The sequence below is a fragment of the Platichthys flesus genome, chromosome 6 (genome assembly GCF_949316205.1).
Source record: "Platichthys flesus chromosome 6, fPlaFle2.1, whole genome shotgun sequence".
In the NCBI taxonomy this organism is placed as follows: Eukaryota; Metazoa; Chordata; class Actinopteri; order Pleuronectiformes; family Pleuronectidae; genus Platichthys; species Platichthys flesus.
In genome coordinates this window covers 25,997,351-26,017,194 of record NC_084950.1, presented here as the reverse complement: position 1 = coordinate 26,017,194, position 19,844 = coordinate 25,997,351, and the positions used below count along the sequence as shown (strand labels likewise).

Here is a 19,844-nt window from a genome sequence, read left to right as displayed (position 1 = left end):
CTCTCTCTCTCTCTCTCTCTCGCTCTCTCTCTCTCACACACTGTCTGAGTACTCAGGTTTTATTTCTCTCCTCCTCTTCTTCTCCGGCTCTTGTTATGACCCATTTCAGGAGTGACTGCTACCGAGACAGACGTGAGTACAACACACATCAGAGCTCTTTGAGACACTGGAGACACTTGTGGTGATGTTGCACTGTGACTGGACACATCCTGCGAGACATGTTAAGGTGTGTGTGTGTGTGTGTGTGTGTGTGTGTGTGTGTGTGTGTGTGTGTGTGTGTGTGGGTGTGTCTGTGTGTGAGACAGCTGAGATTTGGACCGCTGATGCAGTTCAACATGAGGAGCATGTTCTCTGTGTAACGTCTCATTGAACTGTTCCAATCGGACACGAGCACAGTTGTGTACGTGTGTGTGCATGTGATGTGTTCCTGCCTCTGTACTTGTGTCTCTGTGTGGACCAAGTTGTGAGTCCCTAGGACACTCAGCCTGCTGATGTAGAAATATTGAGGTAAATATGTCATTATGTAGAAACATTCTGGCATACAATAGTTTTATTTAACAACAAATATTTTTTTCAAGAATCCCTTAAATTAATGAAGAATAAAGACCAAGAAATGGTGTTTGATACACTTTACAGCTGGTCAGTGCTCTCTGGTGTACTTTGTGAGTTAGTGGCTGTTGACACGTATCAGCTGGTTTATCAGTCACATTCTATAAAGGAAATGTCTTGAGAGTCAGGATATCTTGTCCAGTTTCTTCTTTAAATAGTTGTTTCAAAATAAGATTTTTTAATGTATCAGAATCTCGGATCGGCTTAAGATATGTCCGTGAATACAAGGAGTTTGACTCTGGTTTGCTGTACGTCTCGCTCTTAACACAGGACCATTAACTCAAATGACATTCAGTAAGCGCATACCTGTGTCAGCGCTCACCTGTCCTCTTAAATTCATTAATGCAAAACAACATATCACACAATCATCGATATCACTCCTCCAAATATGCTTGATTTTTATTCATCAAGGTACATCAATTATTCCTTGGAAAAATGCCTAATCTTGCAATGTTAAAGAAAGTGATGAATACAAAAGCCTGGATCTGCCCTCTGATATGGATCTGAACAAAAATTGAACAATTTCTTCCCTGACCTATTCCGGCAATGTTTGTAGATATCCGTAAGTTGTTTTATGTAAATCTGCTTACAAGCAAACGAATCAAACACTGAGATGAAAACATGACCTTATTTGCGCAGGTAAAACAATTCAGAGATCATACAAATGTTTAAATTGTAAGGTGAAGACATGGTTCAAGGTCAGGGTGAGGGCTGGTTAGAGTAGTACTCTTGGAATTGAATGCAAGTCTATGTCAAGGAGACAAGTATCTGTTCGTGTGTGTTAAAATCTATTTTTTTTAAGAAAGTAAAAAATGTTTGTTTGATGAAAACACTGCTAACCATGTTGGACATCAGTATCCACTTCAGCCTACATATACATTATTGTGAGTCAAGTTTAAGCTTCGGTTTATTCAGCTGTAAAATTGTTGAAATGTCAGAGCTCATATCCTCGCCGTTTGTGGTCACAGATGAGAAATAACTTCAGCATTAGACTTTCTAAAAGGGACTTGAACATTTGAGCAGCGGCTGTGATCAGCAGGGTGTGAAGAAGTGACCCTGAAATGCTCATGTTATTTTCCTGCAGTGAGAATGGATGCAGCAGGGAAGTAAGTCTGACAAGTGCCTCCTGTGACTAAACATCTGCTGGCTCAATGGAACAAATGTCTCAGGTGCATCGAACTGATGTGTCAAGTTCATTTCACTCGGTGACAAGAGTGAGGGTGGTCACTCAGTCATTCCCAGAATGCAACAGAGGTCACAGGAACAAGCTTTTGTTCATGAGTGAGGAGGATGACGGTGTAGTGAAGAAGGCAGCCAGCAAATACAGGGCTCAGCTTCTGAATTGAGCTGTGAGACACTGGGCCTCGTGCAGCAACACATCACAAAAGCTCTTGTGAAGATGGAGACAGTGAACACCAACAAACTAGAAAACCTGTCAAAAAACAAGTGTTAGTGTGAGACAGTGTGGTTACTCTGCACCATGTTCAAGAATTCATTAGGTGAATGGAGGCTGATATATAGAAAGATATATAGATAGATAGATAGATAGATATAGATATTACTTAGTGGTTGAAATATTTAATTCTGGACCAAAGAGACTGGTCGCCCAACCTGTCAGAGTTTAAGGATTAAAACATGAGAATATTTGTAAGACACCATTTAACAGCAGAACATTTTTGCAGGATGAGCATCATTCCATTCTGAGTCATCAGTCGAGTGAAGAATGACAGGCAATAATGCAACCAGGATGTGGTGGGAATGAAAGTGTTATGCAACAGGAAACTAAATGGATGTGTTATTTCCACTTTGTTCATCCAGATAGTCTGAATGAGAAGCTCCCATTTGACTGCTTCCTGTCAATCATTATGCAGCAGACGGGTGCTGACGGATGTGTGTTTATGTGTCATATAGGTAGTAAACTGCAATACAATTTCAATCATTTATCAACCCAGCAATGTTAATGTTTTGACTATACAACATCTAATCCCTGTGTGATGACTTGGTCATGTGACCAGCTCACCTGGAATTAGTTCCTGCCCAGGCAAAAATAGAAGAATCTGTATATCTGAGTTGGTTTCATAAATCATTTATGTAGCTAGGATGCCTCTTGGTGCCATCTGTGTTTTACCACTTCAGAATGACAGAAACAAGAAATACAAGAGAGAAGTTAACGAAATCATTTAGCAAACATTGGATTTAAAGTATCCTGTCTTCTCTCTCTGTCTCTGCTGTGCTGAGACCAAAGAGGATGTGCATGACAAGAGAGACAAATTATGGTAACCAAAGCTTTAGCTTCAAGTTTCAATGGATTACGACTTCATTCGGCTTGCCCAATATCTTCAGCTTTTCGGCAATGAAGGGCACAGCCTATGATTAGTAATTTCCCATGTCAGAAAAATACCAACACAAAGTAAATTTACACCCATATTTGATTGCACCTCAAAGCTCTATTTAGAGTGATTAACCACATACAACAGAGATGAAGTGGAAGTTATTCTATTCATGTCCAGACACAGATTAACGCCAGAGTAGGTCTGGGCTTCAAATCGATATAACGATTACATCTAACTTTTACCTTAATAATGATTTATCTTTAAAACAGAAATAATTTGATACCCCCTGTCCCAACACAAAGACACACCCAAGGCACAACAGTTAGGACCAGTCAACAAGCCATTCTGCTTCTCTGCTCTTTTCTAATCACTCACACATAGGACTGATCTTATCCTGCTGAAGTCATATTAAAGATAAACTGGGCATCACTTCTTCTGCAGCAATGAAGTTAAAACGTGCAGATTAAGTCTGTAAGAGATTATAAATGTCTGTGGCAACAGGTGAAGCAAAGTCATCCAGATGTTTGTCTCCCAATACAATTTTCCTGCCCCTGCTGGCATATCCCGGGGCACTTCGAGAGCTGATCAAATAATCCTTCCAGTGTATTCTGGGTCTATCGTTGGGACCTCCTACCAGTGGAACAGACTGTACCTAAAGGCCTATGTATGCTTCTCCGTTTTGATGGACACAGAGCTTTTCGTGCACCTCTGATTTATATATATAACTATCCGTCGGCATTTCGGAGAGCCTAGGGATAGCCCTTGGCTGTGATTGGTCCGCTAACGTCCGCTAACTACATTTCGGACCTCAAACTTCCTGTTTCATTCCCTATAGCACAATAAACCCAAAACACAGCTACGACTCTAGGATTAATGTGACAAGTGTGTTAAGCCAGCGGAGTTGTCCGGCTGATGGTGGCTGGTTAGAGCACTAACGGCATGTGTGTACGGTCACATACGGTTATAAGGCCCTGTCATAATGGCGCTAGCGGGCGGAAGCTATGGGGGAAGCTAGCTGCCTCCGTGTAGCTTCAAGCTGTTGAATTAGCAACGCAGTTTGGAAACAAGACTGGGGAACCGCTGCGCTAAAAAACAATAACATAAGCATTTTGACCCGCTGGGTGTCACTGTCTTTTCTACGCGTCATCAACAGCCTTTTTGCCATCTTTCACTGTGTGTGAGGAGCCGGGAGGAGGTAAATAAATCAGCATGGACTTCTTCTACATACCTCATGAGGTAGGCTTCTCTAAGCTCGTCTTCCGTTGCGCAAACTACTGTTATGGCTGTGAATTTTTTTTCAGCACAAACAGCTCGTAGAACCATAAATGAAAAAGAGTCCGTCCGATCCGTCCGAGCGTATCGGAGAAGCATACTTTAGCCTTAAGACCTACTATGGAAGCCGTAGAGGCTCTGCTGACCTCCACCTAGACAATGGAGCTCCTAAATGGGATGGCAGAATTCGTCAAGGGGGATGGATATTTGGTAATTTTGAATAAAGGGGATGTGATTCCTCCTTATACCCCTAAAAATAGCCTACTGCTGTTATCAATATCATAATGTTCAAATGGTACGTTAAGTTATAGATTATCTAAGCTGAAAGAGGATGCATGTTGTGTTTTCACTTCCAGGCCTCATAATCAGGATTATTCCTCAGAAACAGGAGCATTTAGTAAAGTCTGACTATGTTCAAGAGAAAAATCGATTTAATAGGGTCTATTAAGTGCTGCCACTCTGATCTGATCTAACAGTTGTGTTTGTCTTTTAAATGTTTTGAATTCCTCAGGCACAGTTTTAGCCAACGCTTGATTATGACCTCATGATCAATCAATCAATCAATCAAATTTTATTTGTATAGCCCATATTCACAAATTACAATTCATCTCATAGGGCTTTAACAGGGTGTGACATCCTCTGTCCTTAACCCTCAGCAAGAGTAAGGAAAAACTAAAAAAAACCCTTTTAACAGGGTAAAAATATGTAGAAACCTCAGAGAGAGCCACATGTGAGGGATCCCTCTCCCAGGACGGACAGAAGTGCAATAGATGCCACGTACAGGACAACATCATCAATGATGATCTGTTTCAACATGTTCAGTCTCTTTGAATGTTTTCAACACAAATCTGGCAGACCACATATATTCCCCATCACTGTACACCAAACAGACAATCCCTGACAAGTGGTGAAAAACAATCCTGTGGATGGACAGAAGTGATCATTGTGGAGTCAGCCAGTCCCCTGCTTTGGTTTTCCTGCCAAACTTTGAATAGCCAGTCCCTGAAAACCAATAACCAGGAGAGTGTGAAATTGTTCTGTCATCACTCTCCTCCTTCTCTCCTCTCTCATTGTCCCATTTTTTCTTTCTTCTTCGTCTTTGCCCACCCCTCTGTAAAGGTGATGTGCCTTAAAAAAAAAAATCTGAAGCAATAAGAAAGCAAATAGCTGTAATCTCTCAGTCGATGATGCACAATCACCCATTCAGCACGCTGCAGGCACGCGGCTACCTGGCAGCCTTATCGGTCTCTGGTGGGGAAAACGATTAAAGGCACCCCGGCAGTTAACAGATGGTGAGTGCCGGTGCTCATAAACCTTGCACTAAAAGACTGATGTCCTACAAGCTGAAGCCGTTGTGGCAGACATAAACAACCCTGCTGCCAACTGTCAGCGCTGCAGTAGGAGAGAGGGCAAGCTGCTGCCTCGCCAAACACGGCCTGACATCCAGGGGGTCCTCTGAGCTGCGCACTGATGGAGGTCATGGAGAGACGCACTGCTCTCAGCTTTCAATTACAAAACCCACATGGTGACTGAATAGGACAAGTCTGAATGAAGAGAGGGAGGGAAAGTTGGAAAGTTGTTTTAGTTTGTTTGTTGCTGTGGCTACAGGGAAGGGACTTTTGAGCTCAGCTAACACAATGTGATGTCTTATTCTCACAATATCATTACGGGGTTATCACAAGGCAACACTTATTTTTTGTCCTGCTAGCAGCGAGAGACGTTATTGTTGGGTGGACCACTTTGGTTTAGGCTGAAATATCTCAACAAGTGCTGGAGGCTTAACTATAATTTCAGGATCACAAGAGGTGCGAAGAACCGGAGGACGGCTGGCGAGTCTTAGCGAGAAGACGGCTTCGGAGTCCACGGTGAACAGTGATTCGCAGGGCAGATTCAAGTGTGTTACGCTCTCCACGCTCTTTCCCCCCCTCCCCTCGTGTCTCCTCCCGTGAGTACACTGCCGTTGACTTTCTCCACGGCAGCACTTGGCTTGAAGTTAGCTCCTGCTACAGCTCCTGCTACGGCTACAACGAAACATCTCCCCTACCGGGTGCCCGATAAGTGAAATGGACACTCTTGACTGACTATACAGAGCGAATTGTGCGGCACAAACTCTATTGACAATTCCATTGCGATATCTGGACTTCATGCTCACCGTGGTGCAGTGCAATTAAATGACATGTTGAAGTAATATTTAGTTAGTCTCTGTTCGCTGATACTAAATTCGAATATATACTGAAGTTCTATTTTGTTGCTTGAATTGAATTGTGATAAATAAATATACATATATACAGTAAATAAATGTGTTTATTTTTTGGTTAAGGAACCCTGGTCTGTTAGTTTACGGGAAGGGATGGGGTGGTTGAATACATATTTTCTGTAGATGTACACATCACTGACCTGACCTATTAGTCCGTTAAGATATCTGACGGGGATTTAGCACCCGTCACATTCATCTGCTATAGGAAGTCGCGCTTCATTAGGCTTGGATTTTTATTCGCATTAATTCTTAATGACGAATAATCGAATACTACATTACATTTCATTTAGCTGACGCTTTTATCCAAAGCGACTTACAATAAGTGCATTCAACCCCGAGGGTACAGACCCAGAACAACAAGAATCAAGAAAGTAAAATTTCTTCAAAATAAAGCAAAACTACAAAGTGCTATAAGTAAGTGCCATTTAAGTGCTCCTTAAAGTGATAGTTTCAAAAGTTGTCAGTCGAATATATACGACTGCCAAATGCCAGTAGATATTAGCTGATCTAAGAGACCACCAGCGGATGGGAGGATATCTTCAGTTGTGCACCTTAGCATTAACAAGTCTTTGCCTTTTAATCACAAGTCCTCCTCTTCTAATGCAGGCCCCTCACAGTTTGATCAGACCTGAGGGAGTGTCTCTAACATCTTGGGGCCCACTTGAGGTCTTCCCTCCTGATCCAGAGCCATTAGCTGTAGTGTTCTGCAGACCTTAATGTTTCTTTATGGTCTGGCGCAGGGCTTGTCCTTGAATTACGAGATCTCTAAGTAGCCTGATCTCTGAGCAGCCTGATGGTGGTTGTTGCAATGAAACCCCATTGTAACCAGCCAACCTCCACAGGGTGAACTATTGCTTTCCAGCAACGTTGTTCGGCCTCAGATGCCATGTCTGCATATCACAGTGCAGCGTTTTCCTTTCAATCTCATATTCAAAAGCATCTCACACAGTATCAGGTCTGATCTCTGGGTGGTGATGATGACACATATTGATAAACTATCCAGAAAACAAACCATTTCAAACTAATAACACTCAACAAAACAGCAGTATCAAACTATTCTCACAGCGAAAACCTTGTTAGATTGTTAGCTGCCTGCATCTGTTTGAAATACATTAAAACTTGAGCTATCACAGAGGAGAGAGAGTGTTCTAAAATCATTTAACTTTTTTAGTTGTTCAACATTATTTTTGGGAAATAAAGGCTGGATCCACTTGTTACCTTAATCTTAAACGATTGTGAGCTGGCTCCCATTGTTCACTAAGGAGCCAGATTAGAGGTGACAGTTAGTGACCCACGCATGATTAATATTACTTAAAGAAATTCTGCCCCTAACTGAGAGTCTGTTACTGAATACAATCAATGTCATTATCATCAGGTTATGTACCACAGTCTTTTAATGTAGCTGTAATCAAACCCCTTCTAAAAAAAACAGCCTAGACCAAGAGGTTTTAGCCAATTACAAACCAATATCTAATCTCCCCTTCATGTCTAAAATCTTAGAAAAAGTTGTGGCCAGTCAGCTGTGTGAGTTTCTCCAGGAAAATAATATATATGAAGACTTTTAGTCTTCAGAGCCAATCACAGCACAGAGAAAGCCTCAGCAAAAGTCACTAATGACCTTTTAATAGCTTCAGATCAGGGACTTGTTTCTGTCCTCGTTCTGTTAGATCTCAGTGCAGCATTCGACACAATTGACCATCACATTTTATTACAAAGCCTTTAACAGTTAATTAACATGAATGGATCCGCCCTTAACTGGTTTAAATCTTATTTTTCTGATTGCTCCCAATTCGTTTAAATTAATGATGAGTCATCTGTGCGCACCAAACTCAACCATGGTGTTCCACAGGGCTCTGTGCTCGGCCAAATTTTATTTTCATCATATATGCTTCCGCTAGGAAAAATTATCACGACCCGCTCGGTAAACTTCCACTGCTATGCGGATGAAACCCAGTTATACTTGTAATTAAAACCTGAACAAAGTAATCAATTAACTAAACTTCGAGCATGTCTCAAAGACATAAAAACCTGGATGACCCGCAATTTTTTCTTATTAAACTCAGACAAAACAGAGGTTATAATACTTGGCCCCAAACACCTTAGAGATACATTATCTCGTGATATAGCTGCACTAGACGACATTGCCCTTGCTTCAAATGACTCAGTCAGGAACTTGGGAGTGATCTTTGATCCTGATTTGTCCTTTAATTCACACTTAAAACAAATTTCTAGAACAGCCTTGTACACTTGCGTAATATCTAAAAAATTGTCCTTTCGCAAAAAGATGCAGAAAAACTAGTCCATGCCTTTGTTCCATTGAGACTGGACTATTGCAATTCAAGAACAAAGAAAAGAGAGCACATTTCTCCAGTATTAGCATAGCTATACTGGCTTCGGGTTAAATCTAGAATAAAATTTAAAGTTCTCCTCCTCACCTTCAATCCCCTGAATAATATGGCGCCATTTTACCTAAAAGAGCTGTTAGTACCTTATCAACCCACTAGAGCACTCTCCTCCCAGAACTCAGGCTTACTTGTCGTCCCTAAAGTCTCTAAAAGTAGAGTAGGATCCAGAGCGTTTAGCCATCAAGCCCCTCTCCTGTGGAATAATCTACCACTTTCAGTTTGGGAGGCAGACACAATCTGTACGTTTAAGAGTAGGCTTAAAACCTTCCTTTTTTATAAAGCTTATAGTTAAAACTAATTAGTGCGGCAGAACGTTACTTGTCCAATTTTCTAAAATAGGAAGCGTTTAGTTTAAGAGGCAAAGAGGTATTGATCGCTGATCTACTGAGTGGGCCACATGGTTTTCATCATACTAACATACAAACCAGTAGCCAGTCAGATTTACATTGAGCCTCAGTGTACCCCCAAGTTCAGCCTGTATCATTGATTACAAGGCAAAAACACCTGATGACGCTAAGACGCAAAGGGAATTTATGACACATTACACACAGAGCTTCTCCTTCCTCTTCTCCATACCTATCACATCAAAGTAATTCACATCTCATCATTACATGTTACTGACTTAACCTCTTCCCCGAGTCCCTTTGCTTTATCGCCCGACGCCCGCAGATCCGGGCCCGCTGTGGCTGCTCCATGGATTACGATTTGTGGATCGCGCATCAGAGGTTGCAATGGTGGATCCAGTATGGCGGATTCTATATCGTGCGGGCTGATCGTAGTGGTTATGGCGGATCCTGTGTCGGGTTGGCTTCATATAATGGTGGTGGACCGTGACCGAGGCGGCGCCTGATGATGGATCCTAATAAGCGGCAGTGGACAATGACTGTGGACTAAAGTGGCATCCGATCTGGATGGTGTATCATGATCTTGCTGGCTGCTGACCATAGCCTATGATTGCAGCAGGACTGCTTGATATATAGTTTTGAAGTTATACTTCAAAATGTTTGCCCTCATCAATGCTGCTAAACTCTTGCTGATGTTTAAGGACAGAGGATGTCACACCATGTTAAAGCCCTATGAGACGAATTGTGATTTGTGATTATGGGCTATACAGATAAAATTTGATTTAAATTTGATTGAATATGCTGAAAGCACTGTGAACTGGGAAGAAACTATGAGTGCACAAGGTAAACATATTTCAAATTGAGCAAGGCAATTGTCCATTGTCTTCATAAATGTAGGAAAAAGAAGAAAGGAGGGATATAACTGAAAGAACGGCTTTCGAAGGAAAGCCGTGTTGACGTTGCTGACCTTTGAGGGGGACAGAGAGCTGAAGGGTAAAAAATAGAGGAACCAACTAAAGTGCAAAAGCAAATCTGACAGATTTATTTTTACATTATGAGGATATGTAAAAGTGAATTCATGCATTTGTCAAGTCCCAAATATCCAGAATCAGATGCAGAGAACACATAGGGCACCAAGGCTAGAGATACAAGTTATTTTCACTCACTGTCTCCTTAAGCAAGAGATATGTCAAATCAGAAGTATAAAAACTCTGGCAAGGATCATAGATGAAAAAGCAACACAACAGTGCTGGAATGCATGTACATGAGGGAAAGATGAGCCAGCAAGATTGCCCAATCAGCAGTGAGGTGTATATAAATCCCGCCGTTTTTAAAAAGGCATTTTAAAAATGGATTTTTAAAGTTCTCTATAAATGTGTCAACTTCTGCTTGGTGTTCAAATCAATTGGAGATGAAAGAAGACACAAGTATTTCTAAATGAATTATTCAATAAGCCCATAGATATTTAATTGTATCTTATTTTATTGCAAATGGCAGAGACTGTAACATCCATTTTAAATAGTAAACATGTATAAACTCATTTTATCGACCTCCAGATTCTCTTCCACAAGAACACCAAGAATGACTGCTACCAGTTAAGTTGCCATGCTTGCGTAATACAACAAGATGTTCATTGCACTGCTGTTTACATAAACATTTAGCTGGACTTGTCCAGGTTGAAGACAGCCTTAGACTTATGAACTGAAAAGACAGGAAATGTTAGTAATGACAAAATAAAACAGGAAGTGGAACATTGTGCACGGGATGTTACAGATACTTAACATTTTAGTAAATGTTCACACCAACACTTGTGCATAACCCGTTTAATGACAACAACTTCATTTAACTCTTCCATGGTTGGGTTGATGTGCTCACAGAACCCAGACACTTGTCCACTGGTTGTTTGGGGCTAACAAACAGACTACACAAACAGTCCAGAGGTCAAATTTGTGCATGTGACAACACTCGCCAGGAGTTGTCAGTGTTTTCTAAAATTAATATCAGAACTCTGGCATGGAGACCCTGTCTGAATCTCTCTCAGGCTCATAGACAGGTACATGCTTGTTGTTGCATCGAGCAAAGCTACAAGAGTGTGGGAGAAAATTATCTCTGGTCTGACAGATGGAGGCCGCCTTTTAAAGAGGCCGGATGAGCCTGCTGGGTCTGTGTGTGAGTGTGTGATTGTATGTATGTGCAACATGCTGGGCAGTAGCCTATATTTCAGTTTGTTTTGTGTGTGTGTGTAAGGGGGTTGTTTATTAGTGTGTGTGTGTGTGTGAGCGAGCCTGTAGCAGGGTGAGACTGTGTTTCTTGTCCACCTTCATTGCTGTCTCCCTCCGGTCAGTGGGGAGGCACCCAGCAGGCATCAGTTTCTAACCTGAATTGACGGTTTGTTTTTCAGACACTGGGATGAACACCGAGCAGAGAGCTGGTCGCACCGCGTCAGCCAAGAGAGGAAGCGATGCGCCCATCAGGTGAGTGTGCATCTGTACACTGAAGGTCTCATCTATCTGAGTTTATTATTATCATTTATTAACATTATTACACGCACCCTTTTTTCCACTGGCTTTCGTCAACAATATTATTTCGTGAACGCCTGACTTATTGGTAGCATGAGGAGCTATTGTTATTGGTGCTTGTGTTGGAACATGGTTTTTGTGCAAACCACAGGCCTCCTCTCAGTCAAAACTTGAAACAAGATTAGAACATGTCTGGAGCGAACTCAATCTCCCAAGATGCAACATGTTCTCTTCGTTCTGAGAAAGTCAATTAACACCGTCTCTCAGTGGGCAACAGGCTCCTTTTGTTTCAGCAACTTCACGCATAGGTGTGAAAAGTCACAATGCTCAACTCCTATTGGTCACTCTGGCCCTGGACCTGTGAGGTCAGGGGGCCAATATAACTTATGTTATGTTAACATTAGTGGGCCAAACCACCATTTTGAAAGAATGCTGACGAAGGTGTGAACTTTGGTTAGCCATTTTGAAAGCACCTTGATTTACATACTCACACACACACACAAACTCACATACACATCCTTGTTAGTTAGCTTGATTGTTTAGTAATTTGTTTTTATACTTTATTATGTTCATAATGAATGTTTTTCTTTCACAAATGTTCTGTCATTAATGTTGCATAAGTGAATTTTGCCAACCGTTACACTGTTAAGAACTCTATAACCTTCACTGTTCGTTATATAATCTTTAAAAGTAAAATATTGAGATTTCTAATTGGACTAGATCTAAATGAGACTGATCTTAATCAATAAATTGGCTTTCTTTTCCCTTCTTTGAAGGGTGGTGCCCCGAGACAACTTTAACCAATTGTTATGATCAAGTTATGATTAAATATTAATATTTTAATTATTAATGTTTTATATTTTATTTTGAAAACTCAATTTATTGAAGGCCTAAAGGCACACCATTCTATGGTAACACTTTTTAAGCACTATTGCACAACACTTGTGTGTGTGTGTGTGTGACTGTAGATTCAAATACATGACCAACATTACCATCTACCCATTTCACATACACAAAAGCTTCTACTCAGGGTTAGGGTTAGGGTTAGGGTTGTAATAGTTATTGCAAGATTAAAACTGTAGTATTTTAGAGGTTCATCTATTGTTAATTTAATAAGATGACACAAGTAGTTGGAAAAGTAGAATTTAGCAGGAGATGAGTAGTTTCGGTTGTGGTTATTACTCAGTGGTTCCGTTGCTGGTATTTTATTTGAAGCTGACAGTGAGTGACGGTCCAGCCGTCACCAGCTTTAACCTCAATTTCTGTTTACATGGAAACTGAAGCCAAACTGTCGTACAAATCCCATCGCCTCCCGCCGCTGGATGGATTAAAGTGAACAAGAGTCTGTGCCAGCCAGAGCTCAGATTTACAGCCAGGCATTTGCAACAGCCAGCTCTGTGGAGAGATCCAGTGAAAACAGTTCACTCAACATGGACGGTGCTTAGAGGTTTAATAAAATTAATTTAGCACTGAGAGAAAGCAGGCTCAAATAAGATTTAATTCTCAGATTACAACTTCAAATGGCACATGTTGATACATAAACACAGTGAATGACACATGCATTCAGCACACAGTTCAATGGCTATAGCTAACTACTACTCATGCATGTAAAATCACACAAATCTAACTAGTTTGTGATTTGTGTCTATGTGAAAAATTAATTGGTCTCACTGTGCATCCCATGGGTGTTTCTCGGGACAGAATACCAGCAGTTGATTCTGTATTCATGGATCCTTTAATTATGTGCTACTTAACACGATGGCCCACAGATTGTACAATTCTGAGGGCATGTGGGGCTCTTGCTTTAATAGCAGCAACCTTGTTGTCCAATTCTTGATCGGACATAGAGATGTAAATGGTAAATGGTTTCGTATTTATATAGCGCTTTTCTAGTCTTTGATGACCACTCAAAGCTCTTTACATTCAGTTTTACATTCACCCATTCACACACACATTCATCTATTCGTGGCACTTTGTTATTCTATGGGGGGGGGTGGGCATTTGGGGTTCAGCATCTTGCCTTAGGACTAGGGATGTCACGAGAACCGATACTTACGATACCTTTCGATACTAAAATAACAAAACACAGACGATGCCCTTTTTTTGAAGCACCGTAAGAACCGTGAGCGCCGATGCCAGCTGTTAGCATCGGTGCTGCGCCTCTTCTGGAGCTGCGGCGCTGATCTCTGATCAGCTGAGACCAGAGAAACTTGGTGTTTTCACTGTTTCCACTGATAAGAAGCAGCCGGTCAGTCAGTGAACGACTGCTTCACGTGAACGAGCTGAGATCTCACTGTGTGCTCCGCTCCCCGCCCCGCTCACTCGCTCAGAGACACAGTCTCTATCTCGGAGCGCGCACGCACACACACACGCACACGCAAACATCGCCCGCTCCTGGTATTTCATGACGGCCTGATACGATGATGATTTAAAAAATGAACGTGAACGTGACTTTCACTCACGTTCGACATATGAAAACTGATTCGTTAAGTTCGCCGTTTGCGAAAAATATGCTCAACATGCACAACACTGCACAGGGAGCCACTGCAGAGGGCCTGAAGAGCTGCATATGGCTCCGGAGCCGCAGGTTGCCGACCCCTGCTCTGGAGGATGACGTGAAGCGTTTTTACCGTGCTATCGAAATTGGCATCGAGAATCGTGTTATTTTACTGGTATTGGTACGGACTACTGAATTTTTGGTATCGTGACACCCCTACTTAGGACACTTCGGCATGCAGATAGGTCAGACTGGGGATCGAACTGCGGACCTTCAGGTTGGAGGATGACCACTCTACCCCTCAGCCACAGCCGCCCCAAGATGTATGATGTCTTTGTTATAATGCCATTATCTTTCATTCTCCTAAAAGAAGTACTATGACTAAGACCAAGTAAATTGGCCACACACTTGTCGGGCAATGGTAAGGATTCTCCTTTCCCCTTGACGTTTTAATTGTTGTTTTTAAAATCATCAGGTATACACCATTATGTGAAATACACACAGTGAGGTAATAGGAGCGTGACCGTGAAGCATCCGGTCAGTGACTTTGTTGAAGAACAGTGGAAACAGTGAAAAACAAAGAGTTTCTCTCTGATCTCAGCTGCTCAGTGATCAGAGCAGAAGCTGTAGTTGGTTTGTACCGAGCTGGAGTTTCTGTGTCCTCCTCCACTCTGACCTGCTCTCTTTCAACCTTCACTATCCGGACCTGATCAGTTCAGGTGTAAACACGTAAACATCATGAAAAATGACGCTTTCTGCTCAGTACAACACAAGACGTGACGCACATTCAGGACTCAGTGTTAAAGGGACCGGAGCGACACACAGACATGATCCGACACCATAGATTAATAATTAAACACAAGATTTTAACTTAGTCATCTAAATCATCCCAATATATTCCTGATGACCACTCAAAACGATTTACAGTATGGTTTGCCATTCACCCATTCATACAGTGCATATATTAGCAGCACTTTGTTGTTCTATCAGGGGCAATTCGGGGTTCAGCATCTTGCCCAAGAACACTTCGACATGCAGATGGGGAAGCCTGGGTATTGAACTGCCGTCCTACTGGTTGGAGGACAAATGCTCTACCACTCAGCCACGGCCGCCCAGGCTGGAAAACCCTTGGTGAAGCCATTGATGAGAAAGAGCACGAACTGTCTTTCTGGATGATTTTGTAAAGCTACGGCTAGGACGTTTACCTTAACGGGTGTGCTAGGGTGCAGTTCTATTCGATCTGCTGGTGTGGTGAGATTTTCGGTGGCAGGTGCCTCCGCACATGCAGGAAGCCGCAGCTAGAAAATGTGCCGCCTAGGTCATTAAAGTTTTTGCACATGATCCTGCCCCCCCTGTAGAGAGCTGATCTACCACGTTTACAACGTATGCTGACAGGTCTAGGAATGATGGGAGGTGGGGTGACAGATGATTGAGAACAGGGGCCTCACACGATAAAGAGGGTCATGATCGAGGTGGTGGAGCAGTAACTGTGCAAGCTAAGGCTGGGTGGGAAGGGACCCTGCATAGCTTGCAGGAGAGGGATATATGGGCCTCAAAGATGCTGCAATAAAGCTCAGAATCTAGAGTGTTCCAATATGTTCTGCACGCTGCGGTGGAAGGGAATGCCTTCCCCTTTCAGGAACCTCTGGAGGTGGAGAGCTTGGTTTGAGAACGAGGAGGCGGAGTCGTTGATGGCCGTTTACTGAGTGAGAAGTACTTGAAGGTATGATTCAACTGTTTTCCATAGTCCAGTATTTAAAAAAGTAATCGTAATATCGAATCGCAATACTTACAGAATCGCAATACATATCTTATCGCCACCTAAGTATCGTGATGTAATGGTAGGGCCCTGATGATTCCCGTCCGTAGTGGTCATGGCGTGATCCAGCTCCCTAACGTAAGTTAAACTTTAAACTATAACGGAGAAGTTAAGCTTGAAAATTACGGGCCACTGTTTTTAGCAGACAATTCTGCAAATAACAACCAAATGCCTCCAGTGTTCAGTGGAACACACATGCCTTCCCCATGCCTTTTATTGTGAAGAGTAGAGGGAGGTGGAGGATGAGAGAGTAAAACATACCCTTTTCAGACATGGAATAAGATATTGGCAACTTTAACTTAATTATTATTTAAGCAACTTTTGTAAGAGTTGACAAGACAGAAGACAGTAGTTATTTGGACTGCAAATTTTAGAGGAGTGACCTTTTACATTGTGAGAGAGGAGCCTGACTGATCTGATATTGACTGATTATTAAAGAGATTTTTAGGGAGTAAAAACTTTTCAATTCTGATATATAGACTGATTTATACAACTGAAAAGTAAAAAATTGCATGATTCTAGACCTTCATGACAAAAACATTTAACTGGGGCCTGATAGCGTGCAGTTTAACCATACATTTCACTGTAGAGAAATGTAAATAATATAAAACAACTTGTTAAAGTGATTCCATCTTTACGGTAATCAGTATAGGGTTTAATTCCAGGAAATGAATCCTCTTCTAACCTACTTTAACCTAAGTATCCAACTTCTAATTGTGAATATCCTCCGTAACAAATATAAGAAATATTTCTATTCCCAACTGAAGTATGAGATCCTTTGACTTAAATCATTAATATCCACCCATGTGGCTGTAGGAGTTGGAAGTGGCCACAGATTCAATACACAGCAGAACAGTTTTTGCCTACAGCTTATCTTAACAATAGAGTTCTTTGACCTTAATTACAATATTGTGTGTGTGGGTGTGTTTGTGTGATTTTTGTAATATTTTCCTGTTAGAACACACCAGGTTTTGTTCCAGATGGATTCAACCTCCTTCTGTGTGTCCCAATCAAAACTTATTACACCAAACCTGCTCTGATCAGCTGAACAGTTGCTTGAGATAAAAACAGGAGCTCAGTGAACATCCACCATTTATCAATAATTAAGTTTTCACCAGTAACAAGGGAAACTTAAAGTAATAGGACTAGTTGGAACATATTGTCCTAAGTTGAATCATGTCCGGAACATTTTTCCCATAATTTTTTTTCAAATAGTCTGTTTTTGGCCTTTCAGCCTTAAAGGTGCTCGGGTTAGATAGCCATATTTTGTCTTTATTGCTGTATCATTTCCCTGAAGAGTCGGCTGCTTAAACTCAACTGGTACACTGAGTATGTTTACTGCTCCATTAGTTTTGCAGTGTCTGATTTTTGCATACATAGTAAATGGTCTATATAGTGCTTGATATATAGTTTAGTCTTGATGACCACTCAAAGCGCTTTACAGTAGAGTGTATTGACAATCACCAATTCACACACTTTTTTCTATTAGGGGCAATTCCGGGTCAAGAATAGCAGTTGTCAGACATGCACTGACATTTTCACATGTGACAGATGCAGAACAGAAATAATACAAATATCTCAGCATGAAAAGAGAAGTCATACAGGTAAGATGCTGATAAATATGACAACTTAGAAAGACAATGAGATATGGGAACCTTTGTTAATGTGGGCTGACACCAGTGTGGATGTGTTGTTAACAAAAACATGTGATCTCCGCACCAGAATTAATACATTATGCCCTTCCTCTGCCTGCTTCTTCACCCCTCACATGAACACTCCAGAGATTTCATGACCTAAGACTGGTATATGTGCATGTATATAATCTAGATTAAACCTGGAACAATATAATTTCCAGTATAGCCTTATTTCACATTATGTTTGGTATGAAACCAATTATTATATAAATATAGATAAAATATCAGACATGACTATACATGTTGCAGAAAGTGAAGAGATTGGCTAGCTGGGTAACTAGCTATGTTGCAATAGCAAAATCATATAGTACCTTAAAGATGATGTTGTTATGTTGCTATTTGACATCTGAATGACAGCACAGTATGAGTGTGTTTAATCTGTTTCTAGACATTCCCCTTATTGTTGACAAGCCTGAAAGTGACTGAGGCAAAGTAATCTATTTCCATTATCTCTTCACCTGCCTCCTTTGAATTAAAACTCTGAACCATTACACAAAGACACAAACATTTTACAGATGTTACTTTTTATTTTGTCATTCAACATTAATATAGGGCCTGTAGTTACATTTTCTGTGAAATTAACTTAGTTGTCTCTGGTGTCACTGCTGAGAGTACAACAACAGTACTTCAAAAAAAAAGGTAACGAAGAATAATAAGAAGCAAACAAAACCCTTTTGGCATTGGCTTGTTTCCTCCAGAGGCCCCCCCTGGGGGCTTGAGTGCACCTCTTTGCCTTGACGATCACGTTTCTTTCCCCCTCTAGTTTCCTGCAGAATGTTTTGTCTTTACCAACAGTTTCTGGAATTTTCCTTCAGGATCCATCTGGGAATTTGTCAAGTTGTCATAGAACTGTCTGTTGAGAAAGACCTGTTCCCAGTCTCTAAACTCAAGCTCATCCATATTTCACAAGACCAATTTAGGACAAAAGATATGACGCAGTGCGATGGCCTGCAAGTGGAAGTAATTATAAACTTATAGACCAAAACACACCTAAAGCACTACTATTATAGTAATATTACTTAATGCCAATGTGTTTCATAGCCATGGTGGCTGTGGTTCAGGAGGTTGAGAAGATCATCTACTAACCAGAAGGTTTCTACTTCAATTCTTGGCACCTGTACCCATGAGGTGTCCTTGGGCAAGATACTGAACTCTTAGTGCCCCTGATAGCTGTGCATGAATGTATAAGTCAGACTTTATGTTGGAAGCACAGGAGAAGGGCTGCATAAATACAGTCCATTTACCCGTGAAAGGTTAAAAAGCTCAAACTTTCCAGACTTTTTAGCCCTCAGGTCTGTGGAAATTTTGGCTCGTCAGAATTCAGTTTGTGAGTTCAGTGTATGATTGGTTTCTAGTTTTTGGAAAAATACTATTTCACTTCCTGCTTCACTTACTTAGATATTGTGATCATCTTCTTGCAGCACAGCACATACTGTATATAAAAGAATCTCCTGATCTGTGACCCTGTGACTACCATTGAACAAATATCTGGATACTGTCATGTCATCTCTTTGATTGTCTGCTCTGTGCCCACCCCCCAAATGCTTCGTCTCTCACACTGTAGCCCTTAGGGAGCCTCCCCTCACTCTGACCTGCATTTTAAGTCACTTCTCGCACCACATATGTCCTTTCATGTAATAAGGAGAGGCTGTTTAAAGCAGCTAAGGCATCTCAGTGCTTCAGTCTGACTCTGAGCTTCAGAGAGAGTGACTGAGCTCTGCTCTGAAGTGAAAGAAACAGAGCTGTGTGGACGTGTGTGTGACACTTTGTTGTTATTTCACTGTTCTGGTACAGTGAAGGTGCACAGGGTTAGAGAAAAACACTCTACATCCTGCAGCATTAGGGGAGCTCAAAGCTTCACCCGAGGCTCCAACATGTTTTAATGTTTTGATCGTTGATAGTGAAACAAGACGATTGACTGCTAAGGTGTCTCTAGATGGCAGTGCATTCAACATGAAGCACTGGTGGAATGAAACTCCTCTATTGGTCACTTGAAATGAGTCAATTTACAGGTTTACCCACATTTAAAATACTTGCGATGTAGTTTTTCATTAATACATTGTTAACATCTTTGGCTTCATCCCTTTAAACTCGT

At 41.4% G+C, this 19,844-nt stretch overlaps 1 protein-coding gene across 1 annotated transcript in view; it reads left to right on the top strand.

The window, feature by feature from the left end:
* The window catches only part of LOC133955393 (RNA-binding Raly-like protein), a 62,361-nt gene continuing 42,517 nt past the window's right edge, over positions 1-19,844 (top strand). The window contains exons 1-2 of the mRNA XM_062390216.1: positions 1-132; positions 11,622-11,694. Coding sequence (XP_062246200.1) covers positions 96-132; positions 11,622-11,694 — 110 coding nt within the window. The 5' untranslated portion in view covers positions 1-95. The remainder of the gene's footprint in view (positions 133-11,621; positions 11,695-19,844) is intronic.